This window comes from Hemitrygon akajei, unplaced genomic scaffold (genome assembly GCF_048418815.1).
Source record: "Hemitrygon akajei unplaced genomic scaffold, sHemAka1.3 Scf000156, whole genome shotgun sequence".
NCBI classification, from domain to species: domain Eukaryota; kingdom Metazoa; phylum Chordata; class Chondrichthyes; order Myliobatiformes; family Dasyatidae; genus Hemitrygon; species Hemitrygon akajei.
Window position 1 is genome coordinate 61,457 of NW_027332042.1, and position 15,651 is coordinate 77,107.

General features: G+C 53.2%; 1 protein-coding gene across 2 annotated transcripts in view; it reads right to left on the reverse strand.

Annotated features, from left to right (window-relative positions):
• Positions 1 to 12,168: 12,168 nt before the first annotated feature.
• LOC140724058 (WD repeat-containing protein 74-like) overlaps positions 12,169 to 15,651 on the reverse strand; it is a 42,770-nt gene continuing 39,287 nt past the window's right edge. Inside the window, exon 11 of one of the 2 annotated variants that reach the window (XM_073038543.1) lies at positions 12,169 to 14,068. In XM_073038543.1, coding sequence (XP_072894644.1) covers positions 13,895 to 14,068 — 174 coding nt within the window. In that variant the 3' untranslated portion in view covers positions 12,169 to 13,894. Of the gene's footprint in view, positions 14,072 to 15,651 lie in introns of both variants that reach the window. The other variant, XM_073038542.1, reaches the window with a different exon arrangement.

Below are 15,651 nucleotides of genomic sequence, written 5' to 3' on the forward strand. Positions count from 1 at the left end.
CGTGACTGCCACGTCTCCCGACGCATGCGCGCCTCTCGCTGAACCCCGCCGCGAAAGGGCGGGGCCACGATTTAAAGGGATACGGTCCTCAGAAGCGAGTTTAATATCAAAGTTCAAATTAAATTGATCATGATTGTATATACAATGCCTTTGACATACAGCCCTTGCGAGAATACTCATATTAGAATGATAATCATAACAAAATGAATGAAAGACCACGCTAACTTGGACGTTGAATCTGTTTGCTCAAGACCACACACTGCGGAAATACAAAACGAGGGAAATAATACTAGGTAAGGAAGCAATAAATAAATAAAAACATGAGGGGAAGAGTCCTTAAAAGTGAGTCCAGAGGTTGTGGAGGTTCAGGAGCCTGGTGGTTGAGGGGTAATAACTGTTCCTGAACCTGGTGGTGTGGGACCTGAGGCTCCTGTACCTCCTTCCCGATGGAATCAGTTCAGAATTGAGGTTATCCCCTCTGGTTCAGGAGCCTGATGGTTGAGGGGTAATAACTGTTCCTGAACCTGGTGGTGTGGGACCTGAGGCTCCTGTACCTCCTTCCCGATGGAATCAGTTCAGAGTTGAGGTTATCCCCTCTGGTTCAGGAGCCTGATGGTTGAGGGGTAATAACTGTTCCTGAACCTGGTGGTGTGGGACCTGAGGCTCCTGTACCTCCTTCCCGATGGAATCAGTTCAGAGTTGAGGTTATCCCCTCTGGTTCAGGAGCCTGATGGTTGAGGGGTAATAACTGTTCCTGAACCTGGTGGTGTGGGACCTGAGGGTCCTGTACCTCCTTCCCGACGGAATCAGTTCAGAGTTGAGGTTATCCTCACGGGTTCAGGAGCCTGGTGGTTGAGGGGTAATAACTGTTCCTGAACTGGTGGTGTGGGACCTGAGGCTCCTGTACCTCCTTCCCGACGGAATCAGTTCAGAGTTGAGGTTATCCTCACGGGTTCAGGAGCCTGGTGGTTGAGGGGTAATAACTGTTCCTGAACCTGGTGGTGTGGGACCTGAGGCTCCTGTACCTCCTTCCTGATGGAATCAGTTCAGAGTTGAGGTTATCCTCACTGGTTCAGGAGCCTGATGGTTGAGGGGTAATAACTGTTCCTGAACCTGGTGGTGGGACCTGAGGCTCCTGTACCTCCTTCCCGATGGAATCAGTTCAGAGTTGAGGTTATCCTCACTGGTTCAGGAGCCTGATGGTTGAGGGGTAATAACGGTTCCTGAACCTGGTGGTGTGGGACCTGAGGCTCCTGTACCTTCTTCCTGATGGAATCAGTTCAGAGTTGAGGTTATCCCCTCTGGTTCAGGAGCCTGATGGTTGAGGAGTAATAACTGTTCCTGAACCTGGTGGTGTGGGACCTGAGGCTCCTGTACCTCCTTCCCGATGGAATCAGTTCAGAGTTGAGGTTATCCTCACTGGTTCAGGAGCCTGATGGTTGAGGGGTAATAACTGTTCCTGAACCTGGTGGTGTGGGACCTGAGGCTCCTGTACCTCCTTCCCGATGGAATCAGTTCAGAGTTGAGGTTATCCTCACTGGTTCAGGAGCCTGATGGTTGAGGGGTAATAACTGTTCCTGAACCTGGTGGTGTGGGTCCTGAGGCTCCTGTACCTCCTTCCCGATGGAATCAGTTCAGAGTTGAGGTTATCCTCACGGGTTCAGGAGCCTGATGTTTGAGGGGTAATAACTGTTCCTGAACCTTGTGGTGTGGGACCTGACGGGGAGAAGGCAGGAGAACGAGGTTGGGAGGGATGATAAACTCCAAAGCTGTGCTCAGCCTCACAGTCGTGGGTGTAAAATGTAAAGGGGGCTAAGCAGACAGTCTCGAGGCTGTGCAGGAGATGTTGGTGCCAATACGAACTGACTGGGGTCTGCAAGTGAGGAAATCCAGGATCCAACTGCCCAGGGAGGTATTGAGTCCAAGTCCTTGACGCTTACTGATTAGATTTGCGGTCAGCTACTGTGGCGGAGTTTCGGACCAGAGGGCGCGGCTTCAGAACACAAGGACATCCCATTTGGAAGAGAGATGAGGAAGAATGCTTTCAGCCAAGCCCATCAATCCAATATTCTCCTCAAGACCCATCGGGGATTTGATGGATGGTAATAATCATATTTGAAACTAGAAATAGGTGGTGAATCTGTGGAATTCACTGCCACAGGTGGCTGTGGGTATACGTAAAGCACAGCGTGACCAGCTCTCGATTAGTCAGGGCGTTGAATGTTAGGGGAGGAGGCAGAGGAATGGGGTCGAGAGGGGTGATACATCAGCCATGGTAGAATGGTGCGACAGGCTCGATGGGCCACATGGCCTGAGTTTGCTCCTGTTTTGTGGTCAGAAAGCTCAATACCCTTTCAGTTCCCAGATCCTCTGCCCTCTGGTCGTGACCTCTCATCTCACCAGCTTCTGCGTTGCTCCTGGGGTCCGGTTTACGTCGCCGGCGGTGCCGAGAGGAAGCTGGGCCTCGAACCACTCCCGTCGGCGTTAGAGATTGCATCCAAGGCAGACTGCGCAACCACAGGCCGAAGTGGCTGATAAACTGGACCCCAAAACCACGTCTGCTTCCCCCCCTCGAACCGATTCTGCACTTCAGTGCAGACAGAGCAATGCTGTAGGAAAACAGCATCCAGGGAGAGGAACTCCTGAGTCTCGGCCTGAAACGCAGACTCTTTATCCCTCTCCATGGCTGCCGTCTGGCCACTCCCCGCTCCCTTTCCAGGACTTTCTTGGCCCAAAGCTTCGACTCCACAGACACTGCCCGACCTGCTGACCCCTCTAACATTTGGAGCGTGTTGCTCTGCGTGTCCAAGATCTGCAGGATCCCCCGGGTCCGTCCCCGTGCACGGTGACTATCGAGAGACGCAGGATCTGTCAGACTCACTGGTTTATAATTTCCTGGGCTATCTCTACTCCCTTTCTTGAATAAAGGAACAACATCCGCAAACTTACAATCCTCTGGAACCTCTCCCGTCCCCATTGATGATGCAAAGATCATCGCCAGAGGCTCAGCAATCTCCTCCCTCGCCTCCCACAGTAGCCTGGGGTACATCTCATCCGGTCCCGGTGACTTATCCAACTTGATGTTTTCCAAAAGCTCCAGCACATCCTCTTTCTTAATATCTACATGCTCAAGCTTTTCAGTCCCTACAATCACCAAGATCCTTTTCCATAGTGAGTACTGATGTAAAGTATTCAGTAAGTACCTCTGCTATTTCCTCCGGTTCCATACACACTTTCCCACTGTCACACTTGATAGGTCCTATTCTTTCACATCTTATCCTCTTGCTCTTCACATACTTGTAGAATGCCTTGGGGTTTTCCTTAATCCTGCCCACCAAGGCCTTCTCATGGCCCCTTCTGGCTCTCCTAATTTCCTTCTTAAGCTTCTTGCTGTTAGCCTAATAATCTTCTAGATCTCTAACATTACCTAGCTCTCTGAACCTTTCTTAAGCTTTTCTTTTCTTCTTGACTAGATTGACAACAGTCTTTGTATACCACGGTTCCTACACCTTGCCATAACTCCTCTGTCTCATTGGAACGTACCTCTGCAGAACTCCACACAAATATCCCCTGAACATTTGCCACATTTCTTTCGTACTTTTCCTTGAGAACGTTTCCAATTTAAGCTTACAATTTCCTGCCTGATAGCCTCATAATTCCCCTTACTCCAATTAAATGCTTTTCTAACTTGTCTGTTCCTATCTCTCTCCAATGCTATTGTAAAGGAGACAGACTTATGATCATTATCTCTAAAATTCTCTCTGACTGAGAGATCTGACACCTGACCAGGTTCATTTCCCAATACCAAATCAAGTACAGCCTCTCCTCTTGTAGGCTTATCTACATATTGTGTCAAGAAACCTTCCCGAACACACCTAACAAACTCCACCCCATCTAAACCCCTTGCCCTAGGGAGATGCCAATTGATATTTTGGAAATCAAAATCTCCCATCACGACAACTCTTATTATTACACCTTTCCAGGATCAGTTTCCCTATCTGCTCGTCGATATCCCAGTTACTATTAGGCGGCCTATAAAAAACACCCAGTAATGTTATTGACCCCTTCCTGTTTCTGACCTCCACCCACAGAGACTCCATAGAAAATCCTTCCATGGCGTCCACCTTTTCTGCAGCAGTGACACTATCTCTGATCAACAGTGCCACATCCCCACCTCTTTTGCCCCTCTCCCTGAGCTTGCTGAAACATCTAAAACCCGGCACTTGAAGTAACCATTCCTGTCCCTGAGCCATCCAAGTCTCTGAAATGGCCACCACATCATATCTCCAAGTACTGATCCACGCTCTAAGCTCATCCGCCTTGTTCACAACCCTCCTTGTGTTAAAATAGATACATCTCAAACCTTCGGTCTGAGCGCGTCCCTTCTCTATCACCTGCCTATCCTCCCTCACACGCTGTCTCCTATCTTCCTCTGTTTGAGAGCCAGACGCCTCTTCCCCAGTCTGTGCAGTTTGGCACCTGAGAACATTCCTATCACATACAAACCTTTGATTTCTGTCCACACAAGCAGTCCTTGCATGATCTTTATCCTCCTCCACCTCACCATCTGCTCTAACACTTTGGTTCCCCTCCCCCTGCAAATCTAGTTTAAACCCCCTGGAGCAGCACTAGCGAACCTACCCCCCAAGGATGTTAGTCCCCCTCCAGTTTAGGTGCAAACCGTCCTGTCGGAACAGGTCCCACCTCCCCTGGAACAAAGCCTAATTGTCTAGGAACATGAAGCCCTCCCTCCTGCACCAACTCCTTAGCCACGTATTTAGCTGCAATATTTTCCTATTTCTCGCCTCACTAGCACGTGGCATGGATAGCAATCCTGAGATTGCAACCCTGGAGGTCCTGTCCTTCAACTTTGTACCTAATTCCATAAATTCTCTTTGCAGGACCTCCTCCTTCTTCCTATCCATGTCATCGGTCCCTACATGGACCACGACATCTGGCTGCTCACCCTCCCTCTTGAGAATACTGAGAACTCGATCCGAGATATCGCGGACCCTGGTACCTGGGAGGCAACAGACCATCCGGGATTCTCGATCTCTTCCACAGAACCTCCTATCTGTTCCCCTAACTATCGAATCCCCTATCACTACTGCTCTCCTCTTTTCCCTCCTTCCCTTCTGAGCTGAGGGTCCAGTCTCGGTGCCAGAGATGCAACCACTGCAACTTGTCCCTGGTAGGTCGTCCCCACCAACAGTATCCAAAACGGTATACTTATTGTTGATGGGAATGGCCACAGGGGTGCTCTGCTCTTCCTGTCTATTCCCCTTCCCTCTCCTGACAGTCACCCAACTACCTGTCTCCTGACTCCTAGGGGTGACTATCTCCGAAACTCCTGTCTAGTTCTGCCTCTGCTTCCCGAATGATCCGAAGTTCATCCAGCTCCAGCTCCAGTTCCCTAACACGGTTTGTCAGGAGCTGCAGCTGGATGCACCTTTTGCAGGTGTAGTCATCAGGGACAACAGTGCTCGCCCTGACTTCCCACATACTGCAAACGGAGCACTCAACTGCCCTAACTGTTGCCTCCATTACCTACTCCTAAGCTAATTAAATTAATTGAAGGCACTTACCTCACTGGGTTCAAGCTCGTCCTCAGCCTCAAAGCCAAAGCTCCACTCCTCCCCTGAGCCACTCACACACTGACTGCTCCTCTTCAGTGACCCGTCCTTTTATTTGCCCCTGCCAATTGCCCCACGAGCCCTTCGCTCCTCCCCTCCCTGCTGCAACGGTCTATCGATTGACAGTTTCCGAAAACGAAAATACTTCTGGCTGGTGCCAAAGCCAAAAGATAACCGCGGGAGCTTGGCCCTCCCCCTTGTAAAATCAGAAGTAACAAGCCTAAATTCAGATTTGAATTTTAAATCCCGCATAAAGGAAGTGATCAGAGTGGTGTTACCACACTTGAGAAATATTCTAAAAGTGCGTCTGTTTCTGTCACGTAACGATGCTGTAAAATTAATTCACGCCTTTGCATCGAAGACTAGATCACTGCAGTGCCTTTCTACTGGCCTTCCAAAGCACGCTGTTGACAAACTTCAACTCACTCAGAACGCCGCTGCTGGGCTCTTAACTCCAACCAGGGCGAGGGAGCAGATCGCTCCCATCCTAGCGACTCTGCCTTGGCTCCCTGTATCTCGTAGAATTGATGTTCTCCTACTCGTTTTCCAAGCTCTGCGACCACAGAACCGTCTTATAATCCTGCTCGAGACCAAAGTGCTCCATAAATAAAATTGTCAGTGTTTGTGTGAAGTTTTTTACTGATTCTATCGGATTCCTTTGTTCTGAGAATGCCTGCAAGACGGTTGATCTCACGGCAGTGTGTACGGTGGCATATACGCGCTTTGATACTAAATTTACCCTGAGCTTGATCTTGCAGTAGGTTAAGATAGGCACAACATCGTGGGCCGAAGAGCATGTTCTACGTTCTAACGAGACTTGCTCCAGATTCCAGCACCTGCAGTCTGAGTCTCAATCCGGTGCTCCAGGTTAACCCAGGCGGTTGAACGGTGCCGCTCACTGTTTTCGAAGGTGGAGACGGACCAGCGTGCAGGATGGGAGATTGAAAGTCTGTCTGAGTGCTGCCAAGGAGCTGATTGCAGTCTTCAGGAGTGGGAAACCAGAGGTCCCCGAGCCAGTCCTCACTGGGGGATCAGGGGTGGAGAGGGCCAGCAACTTCAAATTGCAAGGCGTTCTTATTTCCGAGGACCTGTTCCGGGCTCAGCACGCAAGTGCAATTGCAAAGAGAGCACGGCGGTGCCTCGAATTCCTGAGGGGGGTTGTGGAGATTTTGTCACGACATCTAAAACTGTGTCAAACTTCTATGGACGTGTGGTGGAGAGTATATCGACTGGCTGCATCACAGCCCGGGATGGAGACACCAGTGCCCTTGAATGGAAAATCCTACAGAAAGTAATGGATACGGCCAAGTCCATCACGGAAACCAGCCTCCTCCCCCGAGAACTTACCACTGCCCCCGGAAAGCAGCCAAGATAATCAAGGACCCCTCCGACTCCGCTCCTTCTCTCCTCCTCCCCCCCTTGTTGGGCAAAAGCCCGACAGCACATTGCCACCGGGCTCACGGTTCTCTCCTCCTCCCCCCTCTTGTTGGGCAAAAGCCCGACAGCACATTGCCACCGGGCTCACGGTTCTCTCTTCCTCCTCCCCCCCTTGTTGGGCAAAAGCCCGACAGCACATTGCCACCGGGCTCACGGTTCTCTCCTCCTCCCCCCCTTGTTGGGCAAAAGCCCGACAGCACATTGCCACCGGGCTCACGGTTCTCTCTTCCTCCTCCCCCCCTTGTTGGGCAAAAGCCCGACAGCACATTGCCACCGGGCTCACGGTTCTCTCCTCCTCGCCCCCTTGTTGGGCAAAAGCCCGACAGCACATTGCCACCGGGCTCACGGTTCTCTCCTCCTCCCCCCCTTGTTGGGCAAAAGCCCGACAGCACATTGCCACCGGGCTCACGGTTCTCTCTTCCTCCTCCCCCCCTTGTTGGGCAAAAGCCCGACAGCACATTGCCACCGGGCTCACGGTTCTCTCCTCCTCGCCCCCTTGTTGGGCAAAAGCCCGACAGCACATTGCCACCGGGCTCACGGTTCTCTCCTCCTCCCCTCCTTGTTGGGCAAAAGCCCGACAGCACATTGCCACCGGGCTCACGGTTCTCTCCTCCTCCCCCCCTTGTTGGGCAAAAGCCGGAGAGCACATTGCCACCGGGCTCACGGTTCCCTCCTCCTCCCCCGCTTGTTGGGCAAAGGCCCGACAGCACATTGCCACCGGGCTCACGGTTCTCTCCTCCTCCCCCCCTTGTTGGGCAAAAGCCCGACAGCACATTGCCACCGGGCTCACGGTTCTCTCCTCCTCCCCCCCTTGTTGGGCAAAAGCCGGAGAGCACATTGCCACCGGGCTCACGGTTCTCTCTTCCTCCCCCCCTTGTTGGGCAAAAGCGCGACAGCACATTGCCACCGGGCTCACGGTTCTCTCCTCCTCCCCCCCTTGTTGGGCAAAAGCCCGACAGCACATTGCCACCGGGCTCACGGTTCTCTCCTCCTCCCCCCCTTGTTGGGCAAAAGCCCGACAGCATATTGCCACCGGGCTCACGGTTCCCTCCTCCTCCCCCCCTTGTTGGGCAAAAGCCCGACAGCACATTGCCACCGGGCTCACGGTTCTCTCCTCCTCCCCCCCTTGTTGGGCAAAAGCCCGACAGCACATTGCCACCGGGCTCACGGTTCTCTCCTCCTCCCCCCCTTGTTGGGCAAAAGCCCGACAGCACATTGCCACCGGGCTCACGGTTCCCTCCTCCTCCCCCCCTTGTTGGGCAAAAGCACATCAGGAAGGAGGTACAGGAGCCTCAGGTCCCACACCACCAGGTTCAGGAACAGTTATTACCCCTCAACCATCAGGCTCCTGAGCCAGTGAGGATAACCTCAACTCTGAACTGATTCCATCGGGAAGGAGTTACAGGAGCCTCAGGTCCCACATCTACCAGGTTCAGGAACAGTTATTACCCCTCAACCATCAGGCTCCTGAACCAGTGAGGATAACCTCAACGCTGAACTGATTCCATCGGGAAGGAGGTACAGGAGCCTCAGGTCCCACACCACCAGGTTCAGGAACAGTTATTACCCCTCAACCATCAGGCTCCCGAACCAGTGAGGATAACCTCAACTCTGAACTGATTCCATCGGGAAGGAGGTACAGGAGTCTCAGGTCCCACACCACCAGGTTCAGGAACAGTTATTACCCTCAACCATCAGGCTCCTGAACCAGTGAGGATAACCTCAACTCTGAACTGATTTCATTGGGAAGGAGTTACAGGAGCCTCAGGTCCCACATCACCAGGTTCAGGAACAGTTATTACCCCTCAACCATCAGGCTCCTGAACCAGTGAGGATAACCTCAACTCTGAACTGATTCCATCGGGAAGGAGGTACAGGAGCCTCAGGTCCCACACCACCCAGTTCAGGAACAGCTATTACCCCTGAACCATCAGGCTCCCGAACCAGTGAGGATAACCTCAACTCTGAACTGATTCCATCGGGAAGGAGGTACAGGAGCCTCAGGTCCCACACCACCAGGTTCAGGAACAGTTATTACCCCTCAACCATCAGGCTCCTGAACCAGTGAGGATAACCTCAACTCTGAACTGATTCCATCGGGAAGGAGGTACAGGAGCCTCAGGACCAACACCACCAGGTTCAGGAACAGTTATTACCCCTCAATCATCAGGCTCCTGAACCAGTGAGGATAACCTCAACTCTGAACTGATTCCATCGGGAAGGAGGTACAGGAGCCTCAGGTCCCACACCACCAGGTTCAGGAACAGTTATTACCCCTCAACCATCAGGCTCCTGAACCAGTGAGGATAACCTCAACTCTGAACTGATTCCATCGGGAAGGAGGTACAGGAGCCTCAGGTCCCACACCACCAGGTTCAGGAACAGTTATTACCCCTCAACCATCAGCCTCCTGAACCAGTGAGGATAACCTCAACTCTGAACTGATTCCATCGGGAAGGAGGTACAGGAGCCTCAGGTCCCACACCACCAGGTTCAGGAACAGTTATTACCCCTCAATCATCAGGCTCCTGAACCAGTGAGGATAACCTCAACTCTGAACTGATTCCATCGGGAAGGAGGTACAGGAGCCTCAGGTCCCACACCACCAGGTTCAGGAACAGTTATTACCCCTCAACCATCAGGCTCCCGAACCAGTGAGGATAACCTCAACTCTGAACTGATTCCATCGGGAAGGAGGTACAGGAGCCTCAGGTCCCACACCACCAGGTTCAGGAACAGTTATTACCCCTCAACCATCAGGCTCCTGAACCAGTGAGGATAACCTCAACTCTGAACTGATTCCATCGGGAAGGAGGTACAGGAGCCTCAGGTCCCACACCACCAGGTTCAGGAACAGTTATTACCCCTCAACCATCAGGCTCCTGAACCAGTGAGGATAACCTCAACTCTGAACTGATTCCATCGGGAAGGAGGTACAGGAGCTTCAGGTCCCACACCACCAGGTTCAGGAACAGTTATTACCCCTCAACCATCAGGCTCCTGAACCAGTGAGGATAACCTCAACTCTGAACTGATTCCATCGGGAAGGAGGTACAGGAGCTTTAGGTCCCACACCACCAGGTTCAGGAACAGTTATTACCCCTCAACCATCAGGCTCCTGAACCAGTGAGGATAACCTCAACTCTGAACTGATTCCATCGGGAAGGAGGTACAGGAGCCTCAGGACCAACACCACCAGGTTCAGGAACAGTTATTACCCCTCAACCATCAGGCTCCTGAACCAGTGACGATAACTTCACTCACCGATCCAATGAACCAATGGACTCTTTACCTCATGATCTCAATATTTATTAAATTTTCTTTTTTTGATTTGCAGTTTGTTGACTTTTGCACTCTGGTTTTAAGCTCCATCATGGGCACCAGCCTCCCCAGGACATCCTCACGGAGCGATGCCTCAGAAAGGGACCCCCACCACCCAGGACCATCAGGGAGGGGGTACAGGAGTCTGAAGACACACACTCAACGATTCAGGAACAGCTTCTTCCCCTCTGCCATCAGGGAGGGGGTACAGGAGTCTGAAGACACACACTCAACGATTCAGGAACAGCTTCTTCCCCTCTGCCATCAGGGAGGGGGTACAGGAGCCTGAAGACACACACTCAACGATTTAGGAACAGCTTCTTCCCCTCTGCCATCAGGGAGGGGGTACAGGAGCCTGAAGACACACACTCAACGATTCAGGAACAGCTTCTTCCCCTCTGCCATCAGGGAGGAGGTACAGGAGCCTGAAGACACACACTCAACGGTTCAGGGACAGCTTCTTCCCCTCTGCCATCAGGGAGGAGGTACAGGAGCCTGAAGACACACACTCAACGGTTCAGGGACAGCTTCTTCCCCTCTGCCACCAGGGAGGAGGTACAGGAGCCTGAAGACACACACTCAACGATTCAGGAACAGCTTCTTCCCCTCTGCCATCAGGGAGGAGGTACAGGAGCCTGAAGACACACACACGATTCAGGAACAGCTTCTTCCCCTCTGCCATCAGGGAGGGGGTACAGGAGCCTGAAGACACACACACAACGATTCAGGAACAGCTCCTTCCCCTCTGCCATCAGGGAGGAGGTACAGGAGCCTGAAGACACACACTCAACGATTCAGGAACAGCTTCTTCCCCTCTGCCATCAGGGAGGGGGTACAGGAGCCTGAAGACACACACTCAACGATTCAGGAACAGCTTCTTCCCCTCTGCCATCAGGGAGGGGGTACAGGAGCCTGAAGACACACACTCAACGATACAGGAACAGCTTCTTCCCCTCTGCCATCAGGGAGGAGGTACAGGAGCCTGAAGACACACCCTCAACGATTCAGGAACAGCTTCTTCCCCTCTGCCATCAGGGAGGAGGTACAGGAGCCTGAAGACACACACTCAACGATTCAGGAACAGCTTCTTCCCCTCTGCCATCAGGGAGGAGGTACAGGAGCCTGAAGACACACACTCAACGATTCAGGAACAGCTTCTTCCCCTCTGCCATCAGGGAGGAGGTACAGGAGCCTGAAGACACACACTCAACGATTCAGGAACAGCTTCTTCCCCTCTGCCATCAGGGAGGGGGTACAGGAGCCTGAAGACACACACTCAACGATTCAGGAACAGCTTCTTCCCCTCTGCCATCAGGGAGGGGGTACAGGAGCCTGAAGACACACACTCAACGATTCAGGAACAGCTTCTTCCCCTCTGCCATCAGGGAGGGGGTACAGGAGCCTGAAGGCACACACTCAACGATTCAGGAACAGCTTCTTCCCCTCTGCCATCAGGGAGGAGGTACAGGAGCCTGAAGACACACACTCAACGATTCAGGAACAGCTTCTTCCCCTCTGCCATCAGGGAGGAGGTACAGGAGCCTGAAGACACACACTCAACGATTCAGGAACAGCTTCTTCCCCTCTGCCATCAGGGAGGAGGTACAGGAGCCTGAAGACACACACTCAACGATTCAGGAACAGCTTCTTCCCCTCTGCCATCAGGGAGGAGGTACAGGAGCCTGAAGACACACACTCAACGATTCAGGAACAGCTTCTCCCCCTCTGCCATCGGATTTCCGAATGGACATTGAACCCTTGGACACTACCTCAATAGTTTTTTTTCTCTTTTTGCCTTATTTAATTATATTTACTGTAATTTAATCGGTGTATTGAAGTGCACTGCTGCCAGAAAAGAACAAATTTCACGACATATGCTGGTCGGTGAGGCCTTTCAGTGATTCTGTTAGGGACTTACTGAATGTGCCCGCGAGAAAATGAATCTCAGGTCTGATTCTGTTAGGGACTTACTGAGTGTGCCCGCGAGAAAATGAATCTCAGGGTTGTATATGGTGACATATATGTACTTTGACAATAAATTTACTTTGAACACAAGCTGCACTGTTAACATGACAGGGATAGGGGTCCCCACTACCAACATATTCCCCACGACTTTCACCACCTACAGCGTGCTGCCACCACCAGGCACCTCTTCCCCTCCACACACTTACCCCTGGGCCTGCCCGTCCACCTCCTCTCCCAGCCTCGCTCAGTCCTCCCAGCTCACACGGGTCAGGGTCACCGATCACATCCGGTGTGCAGAGACCCGACCGGGTTTGGAGGACTGCTTCGACAAGTACCTTCGCTCTGTCCCCCGCAACAGGCAAGATCTCCAGGTAGGCAGATACCTGAATTCCTCTTCCCATCGTCGCACTGACATGTCTGCCCATGTGCTGCCACGTTTAGCCTCATACTCTACCTGTCACCCCCACCCAACCTGATGGCACGAGCAGCAGCTGCTGGTATCCACCCTCTCCCCCTTATCCCCAGTGCCCCTAACCCTTCTCTGACCCTCCTGATCTGCCTACCACCCATACCTTCCTCCCTCCTCCTCTCTGACCAGATTCTATCATCTTCAGCCCTCCATCCTCACATCACTCATCCACCCTCCTACCTCCCCTCCCCCTCACCTCGATTCACTCACCGACCACGAGCCAGAGATTGCACCCTCCGTCCGACAGGACTGGGGAGAAGAGAGAATGACCAAGGACCACGATTTTGTTGTCCCTTTCCCGAGCCAGCCGCCAGAGTCAATGAAGACAGGTAACACACACAAAATGCTGGAGGAACTCAGCAGGTCAGACAGCGTCCATGGAGAGAGACAGACGAAGGGACTTGGCCCGAAATATTGGCTCTTTATTCCTCTCCTGCCAAATTCCTCCAGCATTTGTGTACGTTGCATGTGAAACTAATGGAGCCGGTGTGAGGAACAGCGGGCCAGAACTTTGCCGCACTGCAGACCGTTCGTCCTTGAGACCGGGCTTTCGGAGTTAAAGGGCCGAGCAGACAGCATTCCCCCATTTCCCTCTCTCTCTCGTTCTCCGTGGGCCTTCCCTCTCACTCTCTGTCCGTGCTACACAGACAGCAGGCAAACAGGCCCTCCCGTGGAAACACCTCGCCGTCCCGAGGCGAGTCAAGCCACTCGCTGCAGGATAGTCAACCTCTTGCCGGTCGGTGTGGGAGGTGAGTGTAAGCACGTGTGTCAGTGGGAACATATGAATGTGTAGTGCGTGTGTGTGTGCACACTTACACATGTGTGCGCGTGCGGCCTCCCTGGGTGCTCTCTGAATCACGCGAGTGTGTCTGTCGGTGATCCACAGCCCGAGGACTGAGGGTGTGGGGTGGGGTGTGAGGGACGAGAGGAACACAGCCCCTCATACACCCCGACAGTTGGAGGCCGATCCCAACCCAGCACGGTGCGTGGGGGTGGGGGTGAGAGACAAAGACGAAAGAACACGCAGTGAGATATCACACAAAACCCTTTTTACACAGCGTTCCCTGGGTTACACCTCAGGGCTCCCCTGGGCTGCCTTCTTCCGCCTCCCCACCCTCTGCGGCTGCTCCACCTTCCTCTTCGAACGGGCCCGGCCGCCCACGGTCACCATGGAGTCCCAGATCTCGTCAACTTCCTCCTCCTCTTTCTTCACGCTTGCATCCACGCCTGGCTCCATATCCTCCTGCTGAATGTAAACAATCGAGATGTAAACAAGGCTGAAAGGCTAACGTGACAAGATATTGCCAGGACTGGCAGATCTGAGTTCACAGGGAAAGGCTGAACGGGGTAGAACCGTACTCCTTGCTATGTAGAAGATTTTCCCACTGAGGTTGGGTGGGACCAGAGGTCATGGGGTAAGGGTGAAAGGTGAAATGCTCAAGGGGAACGTGAGGGGAAACCTCTTCGCTCAGAGGGTGCTGAGAGTGCCAGCGTTCGAGATCAATTCCAAAGCTGAAGGAAGGTTTGAATAGGTACACAGATGGTAGGGGTACAGAGGGCGGGTCAACAGGAGTAGGCACAGGCCAGATGGACCGAAAGGCCTGTTTCTGTGACTCTGTGAAGAGGGAGAAGAGTTTCACAATGAGCATTATGTTGCGTCTGCAGGCTCTCAAAAGCCCCAGAGATGAGGTGAGCCACCTGGAAAATGCTCCCCCCATCCGGTGGGTGCCAAGGGACGGATCGTCACAGCACGGAGTGCAGCAGGGTGAGGGGCGTCTGTGTCACCCGTGTCTAAGCTGGGCGCTGAATCACACACAGCACGGAGTGTGCTTTTCCACAGCAGGGTACGGGGCGTCTGTGTCACCCGTGGCTAAGCTGGGCGCTGAATCACACACAGCACGGAGTGTGCTTTTCCACAGCAGAGGGTGCGGGGCGTCTGTGTCACCCGTGGCTAAGCTGGGCGCTGAATCACACACAGAACGGAGTGTGCTTTTCCACAGCAGAGGGTGCGGGGCGTCTGTGTCACCCGTGGCTAAGCTGGGCGCTGAATCACACACAGAACGGAGTGTGCTTTTCCGTAGCAGGGTACGGGGCGTCTGTGTCACCCGTGGCTAAGCTGGGCGCTGAATCACACACAGAACGGAGTGTGCTTTTCCACAGCAGAGGGTACGGGGCGTCTGTATCACCCGTGGCTAAGCTGGGCGCTGAATCACACACAGCACGGAGTGCAGCAGGGTACGGGGCGTCTGTGTCACCCGTGGCTAAGCTCGGCGCTGAATCACACACAGCACGGAGTGCAGCAGGGTGAGGGGCGTCTGTATCACCCGTGGCTAAGCTGGGCGCTGAATCACACACAGCACGGAGTGCAGCAGGGCGCGGGGCGTCTGTGTCACCCGTGGCTAAGCTGGGCGCTGAATCACACACAGAACGGAGTACATTTTGGCTCACCAGACCCACGGCACAGGCAACCCGATCACTCCCCTCTCACTGCAGGTTAGCTGAGATTACCAGGCTGACAACACAGCCTTCCGGACACTTGATCTTTGCGACAGATAATTATGTCTATTCCCCTATCGTTTGTTATGTGCCGTGTCGTCATGACGTGGGTGCTCGTGGTCTTTCCATGACCATGACTGTTTTTGGCAAATCTCCCTACACAAGTGGTTTGCCATTGCCTTCTGGGCCGTGTCTTTACAAGACGGGTGACCCCAGCCGTTATCAATACTCGTCAGAGATTGTCTGCCTGGTGTCAGTGGTCACATAACCAGGACTTGCGATCTGCACCGGCTGCTCGTACGACCGTCCACCACCTGCTCCCACGGCTTC